General features: G+C 40.1%; 1 protein-coding gene and 2 pseudogenes across 1 annotated transcript in view; 2 read left to right on the top strand and 1 right to left on the bottom strand.

Moving 5' to 3' along the window:
• CUL5 (cullin 5) overlaps window positions 1-25497 on the top strand; it is a 95411-nt gene that overhangs the window by 18264 nt on the left and 51650 nt on the right. The window contains 2 exon segments of the mRNA XM_035717060.2: window positions 3606-3715; window positions 18978-19077. Of these exon segments, the coding sequence (XP_035572953.1) occupies window positions 3606-3715; window positions 18978-19077 (210 nt within the window).
• LOC112671402 (malate dehydrogenase, mitochondrial-like) lies at window positions 9294-12782 on the top strand (annotated as a pseudogene).
• LOC112671403 (60S ribosomal protein L22-like) lies at window positions 16194-16643 on the bottom strand (annotated as a pseudogene).

Here is a 25497-nt window from a genome sequence, read left to right as displayed (position 1 = left end):
GGAGCCTGACGTGGGACTCAATCCTGGATCCCCAGGATCAGGCCCTGGCCTGACGGCAGCACTAAACCGCTGAGCCACCTGGGCTGCCCAGGAAGTTTTTTAGATGTAAATCAGTCATGTCCCTGCCTGCTCAGAATCTTTTCTTTGTTCCTCATCTCACTTATAATAGAAGCGAATGTCTTTATAATAGCCTTCAAGGTCCTGCAAGATCCAAACCTCTTTTGCTTCCCTGACTTCATCTGCTTACTCTCTCGTCCATCCTTACTTTGCTCTGCCTTGAATGCCTCAAGCATGCTTCTCCCTTAGGGTCTTAAGGGTGACTGCTTCCTCTGCCTGGAATACGCCTCCTTCAGGTATCCCTCGTGGCCAGCTCCCCACTGGCCTCCTTATAGCCCAGTTGTATGTTTGAGAAGAAGAAAGCCTGCGAGGGGATGAGTTGGGCTGAAAGGAGTAAAGGATAGAGGGGCAGGGATATGGCAGATGTTGAAATCCTCTTGGTGAAAAAGAGCCAGTGGTCAAGATAGTCTTAGATATACTAACCATTGGTGAGTTCAGCCTATTGTTACTCTGAGTAAAAATGAAAGCAGAAGCGACTTTGTAGCAAATTAGTAGAGATGAGGAGGGCTTCAGTTAGCCAATGGAAGTGTTTACAAATCAGAGTTCATAATTTGAAAGACCCTTCACCTATTGAGAAGGCATACTCTTCTGTAGATAGTAGATTTGGTGTCCTGCTTAATTATGATTTAATGATATGCTTTTCTGTTTAACGAAAAATAGGCCAGAGAATTGCGTGAGCATTTTTTTGGCTATAAAAGATTAGTAGAAAACATTCAATTTTCAAATTCCTCCGTTAGTTCAGTATTAGGGGAAAATGTTTCTGAAGTTAATCTTGTGTATTTCATCAAACAGGAGAACCAAAATGTGTTTCCTGTTATTTTGCCATCGCTAATAGGTTTCAGAGTCTAACCAGTATTTAAGTTACTTCAAACACCTGTTTACTCCAGTCTTCTGTGCCTTTTTGATTTTTAATTGCAAGATTTATACATGTTTAATTTTATGAATTGCCAAAATTGCTAATGGAAATAGACTTAGTTGACATTATAAAGTATCCTCTAATTAAGAGGATATATAATGATTTTCCATGTCATAGTCAAGAAAACATTCTATGGTTCTTTCATATTTGCATGCTCTTCCCTCAGGGGGAACAGTAGAAAAAGTGAATTCAGCCATAAAGTTAATACACAAATTTTATGCCATAGTATTACAAATCTGACTCTGAATTTTTCCATAGCCAACACTTAAGAGCAAGGTTACTTACATGATTCACTGAAGTCTTTAAGGTAAAAACAAACTAGGTGTTCAAGGGACAAAGACGGCTAATTCCAGTGTAAAATTTTGAGTGAATATCACTTGTGGGTGCTTATTATAAGAATATTGTGATTAAAATAGGTACCTGGGGCAAGACAGTCTAGTAACTTTTAGGATCATCAGTGTTCATGGATATAGGATGTGAGTGCAATCTGGCTGTGACGGCTGTCACCTCATTGATCAGGGTTGATTTAGCTGATCTGGCTGCCTAGGCGGGTGTCCCCTCCATCCCTCACCACTCCATATGTGTGCCTCCTGAAGCTGCACACTTGGTTGAAGAGGATGACCTGCCCCAATGGAGGAGGACCGTTCTTTGGTCAAGGGTATACAAGTAGCTGTACGTCCCTGCTAGAACCTCCAGACAAGCTCTCAGGGTCCATTTGTAGGAGAACATAGGGTAGTCAAGGTTCCAAGACTTCAGACACATTCAAATGCAGCCCTGCATGTGACCATTTGCCTTTCTTAAGATGTTTAAAAGAAAAAAAAAAATTGTCCATGGATGTAAGAAGTATCACTTGATTTTACAAGAATTCAGTGTTAGTGCTTCTTAACCTGTTTTTGGTCATGGGCCCTCTAACATTTTTATATATTTTTATCATGAATTTGCTAAATATACTGATTGTAAACTCAAGAGATTCTGATCCAATAGGTCTCAGTTAAGTTTTAGAAACTTATATGTGAAACTTCCACAGTTGGTGATACTGATGTAGCTTCTTGTTAGACCACATGTTTAGAGACCTCTTCTGGGTTATAGTTTTAGGGAGTTGGCAGAGTCCATGTAGTCAGTCTAGAACCTTAACTGATACAAGTGAGCAGCATCTGTAGCAACGTTATATAGTAAAAACAACCAGTTTCATAGGTGTGTTTGGAAATGTTTCAGAGACATGTTAGGAAATGAATGACTTGTGTGGAAATTTATTGGTGAAAGCTAGTCACGTGGCCACAGAAGTAATGACTGAACACATACTTTCTCTCTTTTTATAAATGTGAAGAGTTGATAACACTTTTTTCTTAATATTCAACCACTTCACATTCATGGGATAAACCATATGTGATTATAAAGTATCATTCTTTTGATATACTACTTGTTTAACTTGCTAATATTTGTTTAGGATTTTGGCACCTATGTCCTTGTTGAATTTGTCTAGTTTCCATTTCTTGTGCTCTTCTCACCAGTTTGGTGTCAGGGTTTTTGTTAGCATTAAAAAAAGGGATGGATATTTTTCTGGTTTTGTGGTTTTCTCAGTTTTCAGAGTTTATATAGACTCTCAGTATACTTTTTGTGGGGAATTTAGGGCAACTATAAAATTAGAAGGCACAGTCTCCATACAGAAGAAAGACCACCCTCACTTCTGATACCAGCTACAAGTTTGGAGGTTCCCAAAACCACCCTTAGGTTCAGTAATCCATTAAAAAGACTCCTAGATCTTACACACTTATAGATCATTGTGACTTATTAGGGAGAAAGGATACAGATTAAGATTCGCCAAAGAAAGAGACATACAGGGCAGAGTCTAGAACGGTTCCAAACAGTGCTTTTGTTGTCCTCTCCACTGTAGTCCTATCGCATCTCTCTCTTGGCCTTAACGTGTGACAGTATGTATGGAATATTGCTAGTTATGGAAGTTAACCCAAGGTGGAGGTCAAACTCACAACCCCAAGATCAAAAGTCATCTGCTTCACTTACTAAGCCAGCCAGATGTCCTTGTCCAGAGTTTTTATTGGGGCTTCATTATGTAGGCATGACTGGTGGATTGCTTGTGGATAATCTCCATTTTGGTTAACCCAAAATCACCTCCCAAAGTTACAGTGGTGTTTCTGGATTGGTCAGCTCCAACCCTAGGGACTTTATGGGTATGTCCAGTTCCCTTCCTGAATCACATTTGTAAGATTATCCAGTTTGACCCAAGGTTATGAGGCAAACAACAACTTCATATCAGACACACATTCCGAGAGTGCAGAGATTACCTACCAGAAGTCAAGGGCAAAGACCAGACCTTCTCCTTGGGCAAGGCCAAATTCTTTATACATTTGTACAATTAATTTTTGTTTTTATGGTGTCTTGCTATGATTTCTTGAAACCAAATTAAGTGTATAGGGATTTCATTACAGAAAACTGTTTTAAATTTTGAAACTTGCATTTCTCTAGTTAGCTCTTAAAAGATAAAAATAACGGACACTTTTGATTTAACTGCATTGAAATTAAACTACTTATCTTTTTTTTTTTTTTCTTTAAGAATAAAGGTTCACTTCAATTTGAAGACAAATGGGATTTCATGCGCCCAATTGTTTTGAAGCTTTTACGCCAGGAATCTGTTACAAAACAGCAGTGGTTTGATCTGTTTTCGTAAGTAATCCATTAACTCTTTTTGCTAACATAAAGGAGATTTTGGAGGTGCATTTCTATATCCAAATGGAATGCTGACTCTGGACTGTTTACCTGTTTACAATTATTACTAGTCCGAGGCCTCTTCTACATTCAGTGATTTGTTAGAGGGATTCCATCACACTCAGAGCTGTGGTTTATTACAGCAAAAGGATACAAAGCAAAATCAGCAAAAAGGAATCCCACATGGGATAAAGTCTGGGGAAAAACAGGCACAGGCTTCCCAGAGTACTTGTAGAATCATACAGGACACGGTTTCTCCTGAAATAGGATTGACAACAAATGTTATCTGTTAACTACCTGAGCAGCTATTGTAGACTCAGTAACTAGATTGTTGTTTTTTTTTTTTTTAAAGATTTTATTTATTTATTCATGAGAAACACAGCAGAGAGAGAGAGAGGCAGAGACACAGGCAGACGGAGAAGCAGGCTCCATGCAGGGAGTCTGATATGGGACTCGATCCTGGGACTCTAGGATCAGGCCCTGGGCCAAAGGCAGGCGCTAAACTGAGCCACCCAGGATTCCCTCAAACATTTTTAAAGGGGGGTTTCTGTCACCTCCCACACCTTTTGTCCTGATCATTTATCTAGTGAGCAGCCTAGAAAAGATCTCATTTTTAGAGGCAGCTGTGTTCAACAACCAAATTGCTCTATTTAGGTATATGTACAAGGAGGGTGAGGTGAGGGTGAGAGAAGTAGAATCAGGTTATTAATCCATTGTTGAAAAGTGAACACAAGTCAGTCACAGTGAGGCATCGCTGTGAGGACGTCAAGAGGAGTGGGTCCTGTCCTCCCCCTGACAGCTTTTGGCAGTGACTGCGAGTTAGGAATGCAGTTAGTGTCTGCATTGGGTATAGAGAGTCAGTCAGCTGCTTAACTTCAGGTGTCTCCATCAGAGAATAGCTCTTTCCTGTAGCCAGAATCCATGATGTCTTCAGTTTATGGCTCTGCAAAGGGTGTCTGAAATCTGCAGCAGTCCTCACGTTAGCATCCTGTTCACTGAGCATATGCTTGCTTTAGTTCAGCACAGCTTATGTTGAGCTTGAAACAACCAGTAGCAGACAGTATCAAGTTTCAGCTCAGAATCAGATCCAGGCAATTAAGATCTGTGAATTCAGGATTTGAAAAAAGAGAGCAACTTTTCTGCAGCAGCAAAGCCAACATGGCTACAGACACACAGTCATGTTCCAAGTGACAAGCAGGACTTTTCTAAGCCCTTTTTATCTTAGCAGTCTTAGAGTCTGAAAAACATGCACATCAGGCTGGAAAATCATCAGCCTTTAAGGGTCAGACGTCTGATTTCACAGGAGCTCAGTGGCAACTAAAAACTGCTTTTTAAAACTCCAAAAGTGAATTTCTGTCTTAAGATTTCCTTTGATTTAATATTGTCTCCCTTTTCTCGGACATACCAATAGGTAAAAGTAATAGTAAATATCACCTGTTATGGAGACTTTTTCTGTTTATTCAAACACTTTAAATTCTAGTCTCCTTACCAGCAGCTCAAAGCAAATTGTGTCCACTAAGTTTTGGGGGGACAACCTTTCCTGATAGGTACAATCCCTGTAGTACTTCTGAAAGTACAAGCATATAACATTTTACGTCCTTTTGGATCATATATCCAGATACCATTGCCACAAAATACAAAGCCATCTTTTTAACCTCATCTTTCTTCCCATTATAAATGTATTCAACCCCCTAGCAGCATTGATAGCGTTAATGTTACAGTTTATGGGGGATCCTGGATGGATTGCTTCAACAGCCCGGGGGCTGAAGAGACAGCTGGAGTGGTTTCCTCTCCCTGGAAGCACCCCACCCCCAGCATTTCCTCCCCCCCCTTTTTTTTTTTTTAATTTATTTATTCATGAGAAACACACACACACACACACACACAGACAGAGAGAGACAGACAGAGACAGGCAGAGGGAGAAGCAGGCTCCATGCAGGGAGCCTGACATGGGACTCGATCCTGGGTCTCCAGGATCAGGCCCTGGGCTGAAGGCGGCGCTAAACCACTGGGCCACCGGGGCTGCCCTCCTCCCCTGGTTTATCTAAGGCTTTCCCCAACCCTGGAATCCGACTTAATTATTAACCCTGGAATCCGACTTAATTATTATTTCCTCCTGGCTCAGTGGGAGAATAATGCCAACATTTGACATTTTTGGCTCACCCAAAGTTTAACATTGGGCCTTTTCTCTTCCTTGTTGGAGGCAAGAACAAAACCAGCGGTATCACCCAGGCCGTGCTTTTTCTCCTGTCATTTGAGTCCACATGGCTCAGACACAGCCAGAGGATTGAGTCAGCCAACTCTCCAGGGCTTAGAGTCATATTGTTTTCAGCTTTCCTAGGTAACTCTTCTCTCTTAAAACATATGTAACTCAGATGCTGTTTCATACCATAGATGATTTTATAGCCACCCAGACAGCAGCGGTTCATTGTTCAATCACTTTTTCCTTTTACCACATGGTGCTTTCATCGTCTTTCATTAAGTCCCAGCTGGCCTAGTGAATCTTACTTCTGACACCTTGAACTTCGGTGATTGCTAGGAATACTCAGGCTCAGCATATAGTCGTATTCGAGGCTATGATTTATTACAGTAAAATGCAAAAAAGATATGGGTGACAAATCCAGGGGATACCAGGTGCAAGTGTCCAGGCATCCGCTCCCATTGGAGTTACTCAGTAGATATTTAATTCTCTAGCAACTGATTGTGACAGCACATGTGTAGGTTTAGGGCAGTCACATTAGGTAACCTCTGCCTGACATGAACTGAAGTTCCACACTTCTAGATGACAAGCAGGTGTTCAACATAAATCAGATTGTTTGCCTAAGTATTTAGGTACAATGGGTGATTCTTATCAGGAAACAGAAACTGCAAAATCCAAGTTCCCAGAAACCAGCCAAGGGGCAGCCTTACAAACATGTCTTCCTAAGGATAGCAGTCTCAGACTTGCTCTAACTTTTCTGTGTGTGCTCTAGTGGAATACTAGAGTTGGGAGTTGTAGGTGTGTGACTGAATAATCCACACACATTAAGCTGCTATGCTCGTTTTTCTCTTTATCACATAAGAAAAGTCTAATTTCCCTAAGTAGTGTAGAACTTGTTGCATATTAATTAGCTTATATGCATAGTTCTGCCTTTTGAAAAGTAAAGTTCAATAAGAAACAGCTAAGTCCTTTTAGAATTACAAAGCATTCATGTATACTTATATTTTTCTTTATTTTTTTAAAGATTTTATTTATTTAAGAGAGACAGAGCATGCACAGGCAGAGGAAGGGGCAGAGGGAGAGGGAGAAGCAGACTCCCCACTGAGCAGGGAGCCTGATGCAGGGCTCTATCCCAGGACCCTGGGATCATGATCTGAGCTGAAGGCAGACACTTAACCGACTGAGGTACCCCTACTTATATTTTTCTTAAATTATTTGATTCAACTATTTTATGTTGAATGTGGTGGGGTTTTTTTTTTTTTGGTTTTTGTTTTGTTTTTTGCCAATTTGTGTTGATAATATTTTATCATCTAGAATAATGCTTATTTTCTGTGCACTCCTGACTGGGAAGAGCATGATGTTCTCTGCTTAAAGTGTATTTTTTTTTTTTTTTTAAGATTTATTTATTCATGAGAGACAGGGAGGGAGGGAGGCAGAAGCAGAGGGAGAAGCAGGCTCCACACTGAGCAAGGATGCAGGATTTGGATCCCAGGACCCTGGGATCATGACCTGAGCCAAAGGCAAACGCTTAACCAACTGAGCCACCCAGGCGGCCCTTAAGATGTATTTCTAAGCAGAAATAGTGAGTACCTTTGTACTTGCTCTAGTTAATGGTCTCATCCCATCATTTTTAAATATTCTTGATCTCCTTGGAGTTACTCAAGGCAGCTCAATATACAGCCCTTTTAGGTTAAACAATTCTTGTATATCTTATCATATTATCACCAAAAATGCAAACCCTACGTTAATTAAAACCTTTAAAATTCCAGGGGCACTTGTGTGGCTCTTGGTTTCGTCTGAGATCATGATCTCAGGGTCCTGGGATGGAGCCCCATGTGAGGCTCTGTGCTCTGTGGGGAGCCTGCTTCTCCCTTTCCCTCTGCCCCTCCTCCCACTTGCACTCTTTCTCTCTCTCTAAAGTAGATAAATCTTTAAAAAATATATTTTAAAAAACTTCAAAGTTTAGCCTATTTGATCATGTAAATTGATAACATTTAGGTTGCTTATATCTTTCTAAATTTGAGGAACTAAAATATTATTGTTAAACTCCCTTGACAACTTGCTCCTTTTCCCCCCTCATATATCCTTTTTTCTCAAGAAGAGTACTTCTGGCATTCTAGGTGGTTATAAAAGATTGTTCAGCATATTGTGGGATGTTTATCACCTCTAGCCTTCATCCTCAGACACTCTAGTAGGGGACACTCCCTGTACACCCTCACCCTTCATTAGTGAGACAGACAAAAAAAAAAGCTCTGGTACTTTTCCAAGTGAGCTTTTATGGGGTGGTATCTCTCTCAGTTGAGAACTGCTGCTCTAGATACGTACTTTGGTTTGACTTTGGTTAGTGAAATTGAAGCTAGAATTAAATCATAAATCATTTTCAACTTGTGAGACCTTATTTTTATTTTATTTATTTATGTATTTCAGTAGGCTCCACACCCACTGTAGAGCCCACCATGAGGCTTAAACCCACAACCCTGAGATCAAGACCTGAGCTGAGATTAAGAGTTGGGAACTTAATTGACTGAGCTACCCAGGCCTAAGACTTTATTTTTAAGAAATTTTATCTTCACTATAAATTCTTTTTTAAAAAAATAAATAAACATTATTAGAGAGAGAGAGAGAGAGAGATCATATTGCATGAGCAAGGGGAAGGGCAGAGGGGGAAGCAGATTCCTTGCTTAGCAGGGGACCTGACGTGGGGCCCGGTCCCAGGACCCCAAGATCATGACCTTAGCCAAAGACAGACACTTATCCAACTGAGACACCCAGGTGCTCTTTCACCATAAATGATCTCAAAAGATGTTTTTCTGTGGGTGCCTGGGTGGTACAGTCATTTGTGCATCCCAACTCTTGGGTTTGGCTCAGGTCATCGTCTCAGGATCCTTTGGAATCAAGCCCTGCATCAGGCTCCACATTCAATGGGGAGCTGCTTGAGAATTCTTCCTCTCTCTCTTCCTCTGCCCCTCCTCCTGCTCACATACTGTCACTTTCTCTCTAAAATAAATAAATCTAAAAAAAATTACTAAAAATGGGGATCCCTGGGTGGCGCAGCGGTTTAGCGCCTGCCTTTGGCCCGGGGCGTGATCCTGGAGACCCAGGATCGAATCCCACGTCGGGCTCCCGGTGCATGGACCCTGCTTCTCCCTCTGCCTGTGTCTCTGCTTCTCTCTCTCTCTGTGTGACTATCATAAATAAATAAAAATTAAAAAAAAATTACTAAAAATGATATTTTTCTTGTTCCTAAGTTGGTTTGGACATACTTTCTCCTCTTTCATCTACCTCATCACCATCATGTGAGCTGACTTCTTGTGTACTCCATAAATGTTGGTTTCTTTTTTTTTTTTTTTAAGACTCTATTTATTCATTCATGAGAGTACAGAGAGAGAGAAAGAAAGAGAGGCAGAGACACAGGCAGAGGGAGAAGCAGGCTCCATGCAGGGAGCCTGACATGGGACTCGATCCCAGGTCTCCAGGATCACGCCCTGGGCCGAAGGCGGCACCAAACCACTGAGCCATCCAGGCTGCCCTAAATGTTGGTTTCTTTCAGAGTTCCATTTTTAAAAATTCTTTGAGTTCTCCTGTCCACAAAAGTGATCCAGATTATTTTCCTGAGTTGAACTTCCAACTCAAAGGGCCTGTTGTTTTTCATACATATCTGTCTCTTAAGTTCTCTAAGTATTCCAAATTTATAATGATAAAAATGTGTTAACTCATAGCTTCAAACCAAAAACCTGGAAGCTACCATCAGCGTCTTATTTTTTTTATTCTCCCATATTCAGTTCATTACTAGGTTTCATATATTTTTATTAAATATCTCTTGAATTGACCTTTCCGTCCCAGCTTCTTGCCCCACCACCATTTCATCTGAACAATTACAGGAGTCTTCTGCCTTCCTGTCTGTCTTCTTTGCTATGTCTCCATGTATCAGTTGTCCATTACTGCAAACCAATTACTCTCAAGGTTAGCAGCTTGAAATACTGCATGCTTTACCCTGTTACAGTTTGAGGGTCAGAAAGCTGGGAGCAGCTTGATGGGGCGGTGTAACTCAGGGTCTCTGGTGAGCTTGCAGTGAAACTCAGCAGCACATGTGGGCCTAGAGTTAGTCAGGGCTGAGTGACATTGCAGGTTACGGGATTGCTGGTAGGGGTGTGTTCTTCCCTAGCTGTGTGGTTCGTCACCATGTAGGGCCCTCCGTAGGGCAGTGTACAGTGTGGCAGCTTGCTTTCCCCAGAGTGAGAGAGGGTATTCCCGAGACAGAATTCATGGTATTTCTGCCATAGTTGTGGTAGTGGCAAACCATCACATGGGTTCATGTGCTATTACTCAAACAGGTGCTTGTACACAGTAGGAGGAAATGGTACACGGGTGTGATTACCAAGAGACTGGGGTCATCAAGGGCCATCTTAGAGGATGGCCATACCTCAGAGTTAGAGGAAGCAGAGGATGCAAGCTTTAGAAAGAGTTCTTTAAAAACTCTATGATAGAGAGGAAGAACATGAAAGAACTTAAACTGAAAATGAAAGTCAAGTAAAGAAGAGATCTTTGAAATAAAGGATAAAGAGCTGAAACATAAAAGAAGACCACATCAGTGATTGGAAAAAATAAAAGCAGAGTTCTCCCTGGATGTAGAGCAAAAAAGAAAGTATGGAAGATAAAATAGAAATTAAGAGATATGGAAGGTAGATCTAGAATTGTGTAAACTTGTACCAGAAGGAGAGAATAGAAATAGAGGAGAAGGTATAGTCCAAAAATATAAGGTGGAAACTCCCCAGGTGGAAATTTCTGTCCCTTCCCACCCATCCCCACAAGTCTTAATTATTGAAAGTGATAGAAAACATGCCAAGACATATCCTGAAGGAGTTTCACAATTCCAAAGATTAACAAAATACCCTAGTTTTCTTGCAGTGAGGAAAAAGTTAACTCTCAAACAAAGAAGACTGTCCCCTACACTTTTCATTGGCCAAATTGGATGTAGGAGTTTGGTGAAACATTTCTTTAAATATTTGAAGGGAAATTATTCCAAACCTAGTATTCTCTAGCCAAGTTGGTAATCAAGTTGAATGAAGACAAGCATGTTTTCAGACAGGTGTAAGGATTTAGAGGACTTAAGGATCCAGCAGAGATGAAATAGGTGCCATTTCTTCTGGTATCAACGTTGGTCATTAAGAAATTGAGCTTTATTAAAATAGAAGAAGCGCTCCTAAACTAGGAATCCCCACCTTAACGTGAACATAAATGGAAAATGACAGACGTCATCCAGCCACAACTATAAGAAAGTGGAAACCTAAACATTTCAGCTGATAAAAATTGTTCCAACTCTGAAGCAGAACAACGCAAACACAGTGCTCCAAACTGAGTTTGTTATCCTCATATGACCATTTAGGGTAATTTAAAAAATCTTGAATCAAATTTCAAAGGTAAGTAAAGAAATCAACACTGGTAAGGAGGAAATAAAATGAAAACTGAATTTAGAAAACAAAAAGTCTAAATCATATTAGAAATAGATAATTTCAGTAGAAGAAAAAACAGATAAATGTTTCTTTAAAAATTAGAAAAATAGGGTGTCACCTGCCAGCCGCCGGCTTCTGCGCCTGCTCTTCGGCTCCCTGCCCGCTCCAACCAACCACGCTCTCTGCCCTCGCCCACCCTGCTGGCGCCGCTCTCCGCCGCAGCTTCAGCACCTCGGCCCAGAACAATGCTAAAGTAGCTGTGCTTGGGGCTTCCAGAGGAATTGGGCAGCCCCTTAGTGAGCCGCCTGACCCTCTACGATATTGCTCATACACCTGGAGTGGCCGCAGATCTGAGCCACATCGAGACCAGAGCAACTGTGAAAGGCTACCTTGGACCTGAGCAGCTGCCAGATTGCGTCAAAGGCTGCGATGTGGTGGTTATTCCAGCCGGAGTCCCAAGAAAACCAGGCATGACACGGGATGACCTGTTCAACACCAATGCCTCAATTGTGGCCACCCTGACTGCTGCCTGCGCCCAGCATTGCCCCGAGGCCATGATCTGCGTCATTTCAAATCCGGTCAACTCCACCATCCCAATTGCAACGGAGATTTTCAAGAAACACGGAGCTTACGACCCCAATAAAATCTTCTGGGTGACGACCCTGGACATTGTCAGGGCCAACACTTTCATTGCAGAACTAAAGGGTTTGGATCCCGCGCGAGTCAATGTTCCTGTCATCGGCGGTCATGCCGGGAAGACCATCATCCCCCTGATCTCTCAGTGCACTCCCAAGGTGGACCTTCCCCAGGACCAGCTGACAGCCGTCGCTGGGCGGATTTAGGAGGCCGGCACGGAGGTGGTGAAGGCCAAAGCTGGAACAGGCTCTGCCACCCTGTCCATGGCATACGCTGGAGCTCGGTTTGTCTTCTCCCTTGTGGATGCAATGAATGGGAAGGAAGGAGTTGTCGAATGTTCCTTTGTTAAATCCCAGGAAGCAGACTGCCTATTTCTCCACACCATTACTGCTGGGGAAAAAGGGCACCGAGAAGAATCTAGGCATTGGCAAGATCTCCCCTTTTGAAGAGAATATGATAGCAGAAGCCATCCCCGAGCTGAAGGCCTCCCATCAAAAAGGAAGAGGAGTTTGTGAAGAACATGAAATGAAAGGGCAGCCAGCTAGCAGTCTGTTTCCCTAACTTATGAAGGCATCATGTCCCTGCAAAGCCATCTCCTGCCCTCATGTTTCCGTTGCGTTAACCACCAGTGTCATGTTAACGTCACCGCCCCTTCCAATTGCAAGTCCGTCAATGTGTGCATCAATAAAAGCAGGCTTCCATTTTCTTTAAAAAAAAAAATATTAGAAAAATAAAAAGTTGTTCTTTGATCTGATAAAGGTCATCTGTAAGTGTTCTAGCAGTAGAAAGCGTTCAGTAGTAATAACATTGGAAACCTTCTATTTAAAATTGGGACTGAGTGGGCACCTGGGTGGCTCAGATGGTTAAGCGTCTGCCCTCGGCTTAGGTCGTGATCTCCAGGTCCTGGGATCGAGTCCCACATTGGGCTCCCAGCTGAATGGGGAGTCTGCTTCTCCCTCTTGCCTCTGCTTCCCCTGCCACTCATGTGCGCGCTCTCTCTCTCTCTCTCTCAAATGAATAAATAAAAGTGTTTTAAAAAAATAAAAATAAGGGCAGCCCCGGTGGCACAGTGGTTTAGCGCCGCCTGCAGCCCAGAGCGTGATCCTGGAGACCCTGGATCGAGTCCCACGTCAGGCTCTCTGCATGGTGCCTGCTTCTCCCTCTGCCTGTGTCTCTGCCTCTCTCTCTCTGCGTCTCTATGAATAAATAAAATCTTTAAAAAAATAAAAATAAAATTGGGACTAAGACAAAGAGTCTCTTGGCATACTTCATTTCTTTTTCCTCTAGATTTTGAAATTTGTTGCCATGGCATTATAAGTAGTATATTTATATTGTACATGTGAATATATTTCATATCTCATCCCTAATCCTACATATTTTTCTTTAATCTGGTCTTTAAGGAGTTGATGCATTTTATTGCTCTTTTCATATAACCAAATTCAAAAAATTGCTTTGATGAGATCATCATATCAACATTTGTTTGATCCACCTCAGCAAAGCTTAGATGCTAAGGAGCTTATAGCATTTAATTCGTATGTTAGAATAAAGAGGTTGGAAGTCAGTGATCTGAGTGTTCATTTCAAGAAATGAGGGAAAAGTTTAGCACATTAAAACTAAGAAAAGTATAAGAAAGGAAAGACAAAAGCCAGATTAATGAAATATAAAATAATGGTGCAACAGAGAAAAGGAAAAGGCAAAAATTAGTTCTTTGGAAGGAATAATATTTATTCAATTTACTTTCATTATCAGATCCATAATTCATTTTTTTTGAAGTGGGCTTGAACTCACAACCCTGAGATGAAGACCTGAGCCAAGATCAAGAGTCAGACACTTAACTGATTTAGCCACCCAGATGCCACAATAACTTGCTTCTTTATTAATGTCTTTTTTCTGGTTACTTTGAATTATATTAGGTTTTTTTCCCCCCTGATTTCTCTTAAGATGAATTCTTAGATCTTTTTGTTTCAGATGAAAGCATTTAAGGCTATACATTTTTTTAATACTGCTTTTATTGCTACCATAGGTTTTACAGTACAAAATGCTTTTCTTTTGCTCTCTCGATTGTTAGTAAATTTTCTTTAATCCATGCATTATCTAGCAACTTAATTTCTTCTTTTTTTTTAAGATTTTATTTATTTATTCATGAGAATACACAGAGAGAGAGAGAGAGAGAGAGCGAGAGAGAGAGGCAGAGGGAGAAGCAGGCTCCACACAGGGAGCCTGACGTGGGACTCGATCCCGGGTCTCCAGGATCACGCCCCGGGCTGAAGGTGGCGCCAAAATGCTGAGCCACCGGGCTGCCCGCAACTTAATTTCTAACAATGATGTCTTTTTTGGTCACTTCTTGTTTATAGATTATGATCAGAGAAATAGCCCATAAAAATACCTTTAAAAAATTTTATGGGACGCCTGGGTGGCTCAGTGGTTTAGCGCCTGCCTAGGCCCAGGGGGTGATCCCTTCGTCCAGGGATCGAGTCTCATATTGGGTTCCCTGCTTGGAGCCTGCTTCTCCCTCTGCCTGTATCTCTGCCTCTCTCTCTCTCTCTCTCTCTCAGGAACAAATAAATAAAATCTTAAAAAAATTTTTATATGGGTACATATGCTCTTAGGTAAAAATTATTATTATTTTTTTAAGATTTCATTTTTATTTTATTTTATTTTATTTATGATAGTCACAGAGAGAGAGAGAGAGAGAGAGAGAGGCAGAGACACAGGCAGAGGGAGAAGCAGGCTCCATGCACCGGGAGCCTGACGTGGGATTCAATCCCGGGTCTCCAGGATCGCGCCCTGGGCCAAAGGCAGGCGCCAAACCACTGTGCCACCCAGGGATCCCAAGATTTCATTTTTAAGTTAACTCTGTACCCTATGTGGGGCACTTGAACTCATGACCCTGAGATTAAGAGTCAAATGTTTCACCAACTGAGCCAACCAAGAGCCCCGAAAAAATCTTTTTGATAGTTGTAAATAAGAATCTCTAATAATATTTATTGATTGTATTTAAAAAATTTTTCTTTGTCCTTAATTTTTTTCTAGATTTTCAAATGTTAAGAGATCTTGTGATAGACACTTCTGACTAGCCAAGCCACACCCCATTCCTGGTTTTATGTTCCTTGTGTACTTTCCACGTGGCTGCGTATTCTAATACTCACTTCTTCAGCTTCCCTTGCTGTCTGGGTCACCATGTGATAAAATTCCAGCAAATAGGTTTACAGGAGGCCTTCTGAGAAAGGTTTTGCTTTTCAGATCAATTAAACTAATGTGCCTGGCTCAGTCCTCCTTTTCCACCTTTAATCCTCACAGGGATAAGAGTCTAATGTGCTAACACAGCCAAGTGGAAAGAGAAAGATCCTCTTAGTCTCTGCACGGGCACCAGCAGCTGCCTAACCCTAGACTCCAAGTTATTTAAGAAAAGTAACATCATAATCTGAGCCACACTGTTAATCAAATTTAATATTTAGCTAAGTGCATCCTCACTAAGGCAAGTAAGGATGTTTTAAGTATTCTATTGTATTTGTATCAAGTTCTTATATTCCTGATTATTTTGTATAATGTAATGCTAAATAATGCTTTTTATCATTACATAATATTTCTTTTCTCTAGTTCTTTCAACCTTAAATTCCTCTTTAGATCATACTAATATTGCCACCCTGGTTTTTTTTAGTTTGTGTTTGCCTGTTATCTCTTATGACATGGTTTTATTTTTTTTTCTTAAAAAAATTTTTTTTGGTAAATTGTACATTATATAAAATATACCACATTAAGCAGTTCATTATTTTACATTTCATTGGCACTGGGTACATTCACAGTGTTGTGCAAACATGAATATGATCCATTTTTTAGAACATCTTCATCATCTTACACAGAAGCTCTGAGTTGTTGGTCTCCATGGATTTTCCTGTTCTAGGTTCCTTATGTAAGTGCAATAATCCACTGTGGTCCTTTTCAAAGGCATACTGTCTTCTAATGGGGTAATTTATTACATTCATGTTTAGTATTACTACTGATGTTCTTGTTTTATTGCTTCTCTAACTTTATCACTTAGTACATATTCTTGTTCATTTTTTTGTTTTCCTTATTTTTCTTAATCTGGAAGTTCACTTCCATTAATGGTTACATTCCTGTTTTTTTTTTTTCTTTTTTTGGGGGGGGGTTTCCAAGTTTTATTCAAGAACTCATACAAAATATTTGAGATAAATGAGTTTTAATCCTCATCTTCCTCCTCTTCCTCGTCCTGGTTAATCTAGAAGTAACGCAACTCGTAACTCTCTTTGCTGTTAGCAACTATGCACAACCAGTCACGGAGGTTATTCTTCTTCAGATATTTTTTGGTGAGATATTTCAAATACCTTTTGGAAAAAGGCACCTCAGAAGTTACAGTAATTTTGCTCTTGCTTCTTTCGATGGTTACAACCCCTCCACCGAGATTCCCAGCTTTTCCATTCACTTTGATTCTCTCTTGAAGAAACTGCTCAAAATTGGCAGCATCCATGATTCCATCTTCTACCGGGTGGGTGCAATCAAGGGTAAACTTCAGAACTTGCTTCTTTTTTTTTACCCCCCTTCGCCACAAGCTTTTTCACGGGCGCCATGGCGGCAGCTACATTCCTGTTTCTTACTCTCCATCAGAGGCATAGAATGTTACTATTAGTCAAAAGTAAAATAGTTGTTTTCTATACTAGAGTCACACTTTCCATTTTATCTTCTTTGTACCCAAGGAAGTTGAAACCTTTGGAATGCTTTTTACTTCTTGCTCGTTCTTTTTTTTTTAAGATTATTTATTTATTCGTGAGAAACAGAGAGAGAGAGAGAGAGAGGCAGAGACACAGGCAGAGGGAGAAGCAGGCTCCATGCAGGGGGCCCGACACGGGACTTGATCCTGTGTCTCCGGGATCACGCCCTGGGCCGAAGGCAGACGCCAAACCACTGAGCCACCCAGGCTGCCCTTTCTTGCTCCTTCTCCCACCACTTCTCTCTGTCGCCTTGAAACCTTTGAAAAACCTTTACTTTATCCCTCTCCCACTTCCTGCCTGATTTTTCTAATACAGTTAAGTAGTTAAAAACAATTTCACTTACATGTCCTTTTTAAAAAGCACTTTGAAAAAAGAAAAGAAAGAAAAAAGCACTTTGGTTATATATTCCAAGAGAATGTATTCTTAACCATCCAGATTTAATTTCGTATATTACTCCTTCCCTTTATATTCAAATACTATTTGATATAACAGATAAAGTGCATGAACTAGGACTACATGCATCTATTGTGGGTAAATACCAGGAGCAATGTTGAGGGAAAACTCATTCGAAAAAACAGTTGTTTGATACAATTTCTCCCCCCCACCCCCTTTATTTTTAAGAGCCGGAGAAAGGGAGAGAGGGAGAGGGAGAATCTTTTTTTTTTTTTTTAAGATTCTATTTATTTATTTGAGAGAAAGAGACAGAGATAGTGACAGAGCATGAATGGGGAGGAAGGGGTTCAATCCCAGAACTCCAGGATCATGACCTGAGCTGAAGGCAGACACTTCACTGACTGAACCACCCAGGTGCCCTGGGAGAGAATCTTAAGCAGGCTCCAGCCCCAGCTCAAGAGTCAGAGGCTTACTAACTAAGCCACCCAGGCATCCCTGCTTGTTTGCTACAATTTATATGAAGTTCATAGTCTGTTGTAAAACGAAAAATAATACTAAATTTGGTCTTGGTTACTTCTGGGAAGAGTGGAAGAGAGTAGGATTAGGGAGAAGAACATAGAGGTTTTACCATAGGGTATTTATTAACTTATTAATGTAGGGTATTACCATAATCTATTCATGGGTTCACCGTATGCTGCTAGTACACTAGAAGTATAATCTTGGGAACATTCTTTAACCTTTATTTGCCTTAGTCTCCCCATCTGTAAAATGGTGATAAAAATAGTACTGCCTTCAGAGTTGCTGTGATGGTTAAATGAATTAAAACAGCTTAGAATAGTAAGTAGCACATAGTAAGCAATCAGATGGTCCTTATTATATTGTTATTTAGCAAATACTTGTGTGTTTGTCGCATGCTAGGCAGTGAGCTCTAGATACCACTCTTAAGCTGAAAGCTAAATTTAACAGGTGACAAAAGCAAGTTCAAATTAATAATATGCAGATAGAACTTTGAGTTATAATGATGTCCTTGAGAATCTGGATATAGAACAAGCTGTTTGGCCATTGCTAGAATGTTACAATTCTGGAGACCTCTTATTTTGATTTCTTTGACATTTTTTATAGCAGTGGCTCCATTAGATACTAAATGAGTCACTGGGGAACATTTTTTGAATAAAAGAATCCTCGATAATAAAACTCTATCCTTTTATTATAAGTTCACCTACTCTGTAATGTGGTAATTAAGAAATTAACTTTTTGAACATGTTATATTACTATTAAATATATTTCTATAATGTCAGCTTTATAAATTCAGAGTTTTTGTATACCAGTTTAGGAGAGCTTTTGTTTTTGTTTTCTTTTTAAATAAAGGAGATAAAGTGGTAATTTGTGTGTAAGTAAATATATAGGGGAAGCTAAGAGATTTGCTATATTTAAATGACTAATTTTTTAAGAGAATAATTTACATATATTGTGATAAAGAATTAAAATAATTTATATTTAACATAAAAAAATTGGTGATAGTCAACTTGGGGTATGAGATTTAAAGATGGGAGCATGCTTTTATAATTAAAGATAATACAGTTAGTAGCAGAGATTTAAGGAGGAAAACAATAACAAAGTAAAATAAAAATCAGAAAAAATGTGTGTGTTAGGTAACTTAGAATTCTGTGGTTCTTAGAATGGATTCATCTACCCTGGGCTGTGTGCGGCATGGTCTGTGGGAACTGTATTCATACAGAACGTGATGTGAGTTCTGTCTTTGTCCTTGTACTGGTGTTCATGTTTGTTTCCCTGCTTTACCTTCACAGGGATGTGCATGCAGTCTGTCTCTGGGATGATAAAGGTCCAGCAAAAATTCATCAGGCTTTAAAAGAAGATATTCTTGAGTTTATCAAGCAAGCACAGGCAGTAAGTTCTGTATCTTTATATTAAGTTTAAGACTTAGAGAATATCCTATTTTCTGATTTTGAATGTAGGACTTCCAAGGATAATTTTAAAATATCACATTGACTTTTGACATTTGTTGATTAGATTTTTTTATTTATTTAGGTAATCTTTCCACCCAACATGGGGCTCTAGCTCACAAACCCAAGATCAAGAGCTGCATGCTCTACTAGCATGCTCTACTAGCCAGGTGCCCCATGTTGACTACATTTTTTAATAAGGTGATTGTTATTGGTTGTTTTTTCCTCCTCAGTGATGTTTCTATCAAGGTAGTATATCATCATCTGAAATTAAAAGATTCTGTCAAGAATTCAGTTTTTTATAGATTCTTTAGAAGTCCCACCACTGTTTTTTTGGTTTGGTTTGGTTTGGTTTTTTGCTGCATGTCAGTACACATGAATTGGTTTTTTTTTTTTTCTCATAACTAATTCTTCTCAAGCTAAGAGTAATTTTCTTCAATCCCAGTACTACTTCAGCTATATAATCCTTGCACTGCCCTTTACATTGCTGCTGTTGAGCTGAAATTCACTCTTGGATTGATAATATGTATAAGTTTTTAATATCATTGAAATGAAGACAGAGCTCATTTAGGCATTAGGTCAAGAGCTAATTTTGTTTGTCTTTATTAACACCTTTGTTTTCTGGGGAAAATTAATGTAGAAGTAAAATATTCTATTGAATCAACTCTTAACACTTTGAAGATAGGCCTAAGGACGTGAAATTATTTTCCTTTCTATAAAATGAAGTTTGAAAACAAGAGAGAATTTTTTATTCTTTAGGTGAATTTTTATGTCAGTGTCTCAAACAACATTAGCCAAAGTTGCCTGTTAGAAATTTTGTTAAATACTAATAGCAGATTAACAGTGGAAATTAAAAATGGTCTTTTTCTACATATGACTTAAAAGAAGGTACTGAATAAAGTATATGATTATTATATATTTAACTCTAATAGCCACTGCCACGATGTTAAAAGAATCATGTCACATGGCGTATTACTTACAAAAAGAAATGCTTTGATACCACCATTAATTCTGTCATCTTTTTTTTTTTTTTTTTTTTAAATTTTTATTTATTTATGATAGTTACACACACACAGAGAGAGAGAGAGGCGCAGAGACACAGGCAGAGGGAGAAGCAGGCTCCATGCACCGGGAGCCCGACGTGGGATTCGATCCCGGGTCTCCAGGATCGCGCCCTGGGCCAAAGGCAGGCGCTAAACCGCTGCGCCACCCAGGGATCCCTAATTCTGTCATCTTGATAAATGATTTTTTTAAAATTTATTTATTAGAGAGGAAGGGAGGGAGAAAGGAGGGACAGTGGGAGATAGAGAATGAGAGAATCTCAAGCAGACTTTGCACTGAGTGCAGCCCAACACGGGGCTCGGTCTTGAGACCCTGAGATCATGATATGAGCCGAAACTGAGTCAGGTGTTGAATCAAGCCACCCAGGTGCCCCTGATAAATGATTTTGTAAAAAGTATAGTTTTGGGGCACCTGAGTGACTCAATCAGGTAAGCATCTGCCTGCGGCTGAGGTCACGATCTAAAGGTACTGGGGTCAAACCCCCCCCCCCCACATTGGGCTCCGTGCTCAGCAGGGTGTCTGCTTTTCCCTCTGCCCTTCCCCCTCTCATACTCTCTCTTGTGCACAGTTGCTCGATCTCTCAAATAAATAAAAGAATTAAAAAAAAAAATCTAGAGTAGCCTGGTGGCTCAGCAGTTTAACGCCAACTTCAGCCCAGGGTGTGATCCTGGAGACCCGGGATTGAGTCCCATGTCGGGTTCCCAGCATGGAGACTGCCTGTGTTTCTGCCTCTCTCTCCTCTCTCTCTCTCTGTGTCTCTCTCTCTCTCTCCCCCTCTCATGAATAAATAAATAAAATCTAAAAAAAAAAAAAAATCCAAATATAGTATTATAGGAAATTATCTTTAAATGAATATAAATGATATTTTCAGGCTTTGCTTAGAAAAATAAATATTTCAGTATCACTATTTATTCATTCATTTATTTATTTATTTATTTATTTATTTATTTATTTATTTATAATTTATTTATGATAGTCACAGAGAGAGAGAGAGGCAGAGACACAGGCAGAGGGAGAAGCAGGCTCCATGCACCGGGAACCCGACGTGGGATTCGATCCCGGGTCTCCAGGATCGCGCCCTGAGCCAAAGGCAGGCGCTAAACCGCTGCGCCACCCAGGGATCCCAGTATCACAATTTTTTTAAAAAATTTTTATTTATTTATTCTTGAGACAGAGAAAGAGGTAGAGATATAGGCAGAGGGGGAAGCAGACTCCCCGCAGGGAGTCTGAAGTAGGACTTGATCCCACAATCACAACCTGAGCCAAAGGTAGATGCTTAACCACTGAGCTACCCCGGTGCTCTCAGTATCACAATTTAATCAAAAGTATACGTTTCTAGAACTCACTTAGAAATATTATATTGGAAAGCATATTAGCTTGTTTATGATTTATGGTGATAATACCATTATGTTTCTTTCAAATGAATAGAGCTTTATTCTTTAGTTTCTGGAAATGAGCTCCTAAAGAATCGTCTTAGATACTGTTAACAAATGTTAAAAAATACACTTCACAAAACTATGTGTTTCACTGTAATGTGACCCAGTGAAGTCTGGTATGTAAACCTTCGCAAGACTCTGAGGGTCAGGGCAGCCCTGGTGGCGCAGTGGTTTGGCGCTGCCTGCGGCCCGGGGTGTGATCCTGGAGACCAGGGATTGAGTCCCACATCGGGCTCCCTGCATGGAGCCTGCTTCTCTCTCTGCCTGTGTCTCTGCCTCTCTCTGTGTCTCTCATGAATAAATAAATAAAATCTTAAAAAAAAAAAAAAAGACTCTGAGGGTCAGGTTCAATGTCACTAATTCAGAGCTTGTAAATTGTAGAGAAAGGGGGCACCTGGGTGGCTCAGTCCGTTGAGCATCTACCTTCAACTCAGGTCATGATCCTGGGTTCCTGTAATTGAGCCTGTGTTGGGCTCCCTCCCTGCTCAGTGGGGAGTCTGCTTCTCCCTCTCCTTACTTTTGTCCCTCTCCTCCCCAATAAATATAATCTTAAAAAATTAAATTGTAGGGATAGTAATGCCAAACATGGTTATTTGATTTCTAAACTTTTCTTTTTTTTAAGATTTTATTTATTTGAGAGAGAGACAGAGAGTACACAGGTGGAGGAGTGGCAGGCAGAGGCAGAGGGAGAAGCAAACTACTAGCTAAGCAGGGAGCCCAACTTGGGTCTTGATCCCAGGATCCTGGGATCATGACACAAGGTGAAGGCAGACACTTAACCTGCTGAGCCACCCAGGGGCACCTGATTTCTAAACATTTAAGAAAATTTAGCTTTGTGAGTTATTTTACTAGTCAGTTATTAGATTAATTGAGCTTATTTTGTTAGGGAGGACCAAATCTCTTAAACAGGAGAGATGGTTTCCATCTACATTAAAATGTTCATAGCATTATTTAACATGACAGAATGGAAAGTAAAAAAATAAATGTACAATGTTTGACAGGTTATTAGGGTATTTAATTTGTGTGTGTGTGTGTGTTTTAATTGATTTAATTAATTGTTTAATTCTTTTTGCTCATAATTCTGTATAGCAATTTGAGCTAGGCTCACCTGATTTCTCCTAAGTTTATTAATGTGTTAGCAGGTAGCTTGTGGCTTTGCAGGGACTGGATGATCCAACAGAAATTTTCTCACATACTTGGTATTTGGTGCTGGCTTCCACCCTGGCCTTTCTCCCTTAGGTAGTTTCCCATTCTAGGGGAAACCAACCTTTGAGGTGATAGTGGAATCCTCAGGACCTCCTCAGGTCTTGGTTCGGAAGTCTCAGGGTGTCATATCTGCATTCTTTTGGTCAAGACAAGTCACAGAATCACATCAAACAAGTGGTGGAGAAATAGACCCTGCCATCCTTTAAGAAATGGAGATATAGGGGATCCCTGGGTGGCTCAGCGGTTTGGTGCCTGCCTTTGGCCCAGGGCGCGATCCTGGAGTCCCGGGATCGAGTCCCATGTTGGGCTCCCGGCATGGAGCCTGCTTCTCCTCCTCCTGTGTCTCTGCCTCTCTCTCTCTCTCTCTCTCTCTCTCTCTCTGTCTATCATAAATAAAAATAAATAAATAAATCTTTTTTAAAAAAAGAAATGGAGATATAATTTACATACCAGAAAATTCATCCTCTTAAAGTATACACTTCAGTGGAGTTTAGTATATTCATGAAGTTGTGCAACCTTCATCCACTAATTCTGTAACATTTTCATCGCCCTAAAAAGAAACTGTACCCATTAGCAGTTAATCCCCCATTACCCACTCCCCACAAACCTTGGCAACCACCAATCGTCTTTGTTTCCATGCATTGGTTTGTTGTGTGCATTTCCTATAAATGGAATCATGCAGTATGTGGCCTTTTATGACTGGCTTCTTTCATTTATGATAATGTTTTCAAGGCTCAGCTACACTGTAGTGTTTATCCATATTACATTTCTCTTTATGGCTGAATAATATTCTATTATATGGCTATACAACATTCTTCTTTTAATCTGTTCATCATTGGTAGATGTTTGGGTTGTTACTACTCTGTTTTGAATAATGCTGCTATAAACATTTGTAAGTAGGTTTTTTTTTTAATTGAAGTATCATTGGCATATAATATTAGTTTTAGGTGAACATCATAATGATTTGATGTTTGTATATATTGTGAAATGATCACAATAGATCATTTGATGTATGATCATGTGATCAATACATGATCACAATGTATGTATTGTCAAATGATCACTTACTGTTAACAGTAAGTCTAGTTAACATCCATCACTACATATAGCTATGGAATTTTTTCTTGTGATGAGAACTTATAAGGTCTCATATCAACTTTCTAATACTGAGTACAGTATTGTTAACTGTTGTTCCCATATGCAGTATTACTTCCTTAGCCTTATTTTGTAACGGGAAACATGTACCTATAGCTCTTTCACCCATTTGTGTCCCACATGTTATTCCCTGCCTCTTATAACTGCCAGTCTGTTCTCTGTATCAGTGAGCTTATGTTTGTTTTTTTTTAATTCCATATGTAACTGAAATTATACTTGTCTTTCTTTTTTTCTTTTTTAAGATTTTATTTATTTATTCATGAGAGACACAGAGAGAGGCAGAGACATAAGCAGAGGGAAGAGAAGCAGGCTCCATGCAGGAGCCTGATGTGGGACTCAATCCTGGAACTCTGGGATCACATCCTGAGCTGAAGGCACACACTCAATCGCTGAGCCACCCAGGCGTCCCTCATACTTGTCTTTTGCTGTATTATTTCCCTTAGCATAATGTCCTCAAGGTCTACCTATGTTACTGCAAATGGCAGGACTTTATTTTTTTTCTAATGGCTAAGTAATAGTTCATTGTGTATATATAACCACATTTTCTTTATCTTACTCACCTATCAGTGGACACTTAGGTTGTTTCCTGTCTTGGCTATTGTAAATAATGCTGCAGTTTACGTGGGACTGCATATATCTTTTGGAGTTACTGTTTCATTTTCTTTGGATAAATACCTGGGTATGGAATTGCTGGATCATATGGTAGTTCTATTTTTAATTTTTCCAGGAACCTCCGCACTGTTTTCCACAGCAACTGCACCATTTTACTTCCTACCAGCAGTGCACAGGGCTTCCCTTTCCACAATATCTTGGCCAAGACTTGTTATTTCTGGCCTTCTTGGTCCTAGCCATTCTGACAGGTGGGAGATGATAGCTCAGGTGGCTTTGGTTTGCATTTCCCTGATGATGAGTGATGTTGAGCATCTTTTCCCATGTCTGTTGGCCATCTGTGTGTCTTCTTTGGAAAACCATCTGCGCAGATCTTCTGCCTAGTTTTCATTTGGATTGTTTATTTTTTGCTGTTGAGTTGTAGGAGTTCTTTGTTTATTTTGGGTATTAGCTCCTCATAGATACATGATGTGCAGTGCTTTTTCTCCCGTTACTAGGTTGTCTCTTCATCGTGTTTGTGGTTTCCTTTGCTGGGCCGCAGTTCTTTGGTTTGATGTAGTCTACTTGTTTATTTTTGCTTTTGGTATCATATTCAAAAGAATCCTCACTAAGACCTATGTTAAGGAGCTTACCTAAGCCCGTGTTTTCTTCTGGGAGTTTTGTGGTTTCAGGTGTTATGTTCAAGTCTTTACCCCATTTTGAGTTAATTTTTGAGTATCGTGCTGGGTAGTGGTGCGGTTTCATTCTTTTGCATGTGGCTGTTCAGTTTTCCCAGTGCCGTTTATTTTTTTAATTTTAATTTTTTAAAGATTTTATTTATTCATGAGACACAGAGAGAGAGAGAGAGAGAGAGAGAGAGGCAGAGACACAGGTAGAGGGAGAAGCAGGCTCCCTGC

This window comes from Canis lupus, chromosome 5 (assembly GCF_003254725.2).
Source record: "Canis lupus dingo isolate Sandy chromosome 5, ASM325472v2, whole genome shotgun sequence".
Taxonomy (NCBI): domain Eukaryota; kingdom Metazoa; phylum Chordata; class Mammalia; order Carnivora; family Canidae; genus Canis; species Canis lupus.
This window is presented reverse-complemented; position numbering and strand designations above follow the sequence as displayed.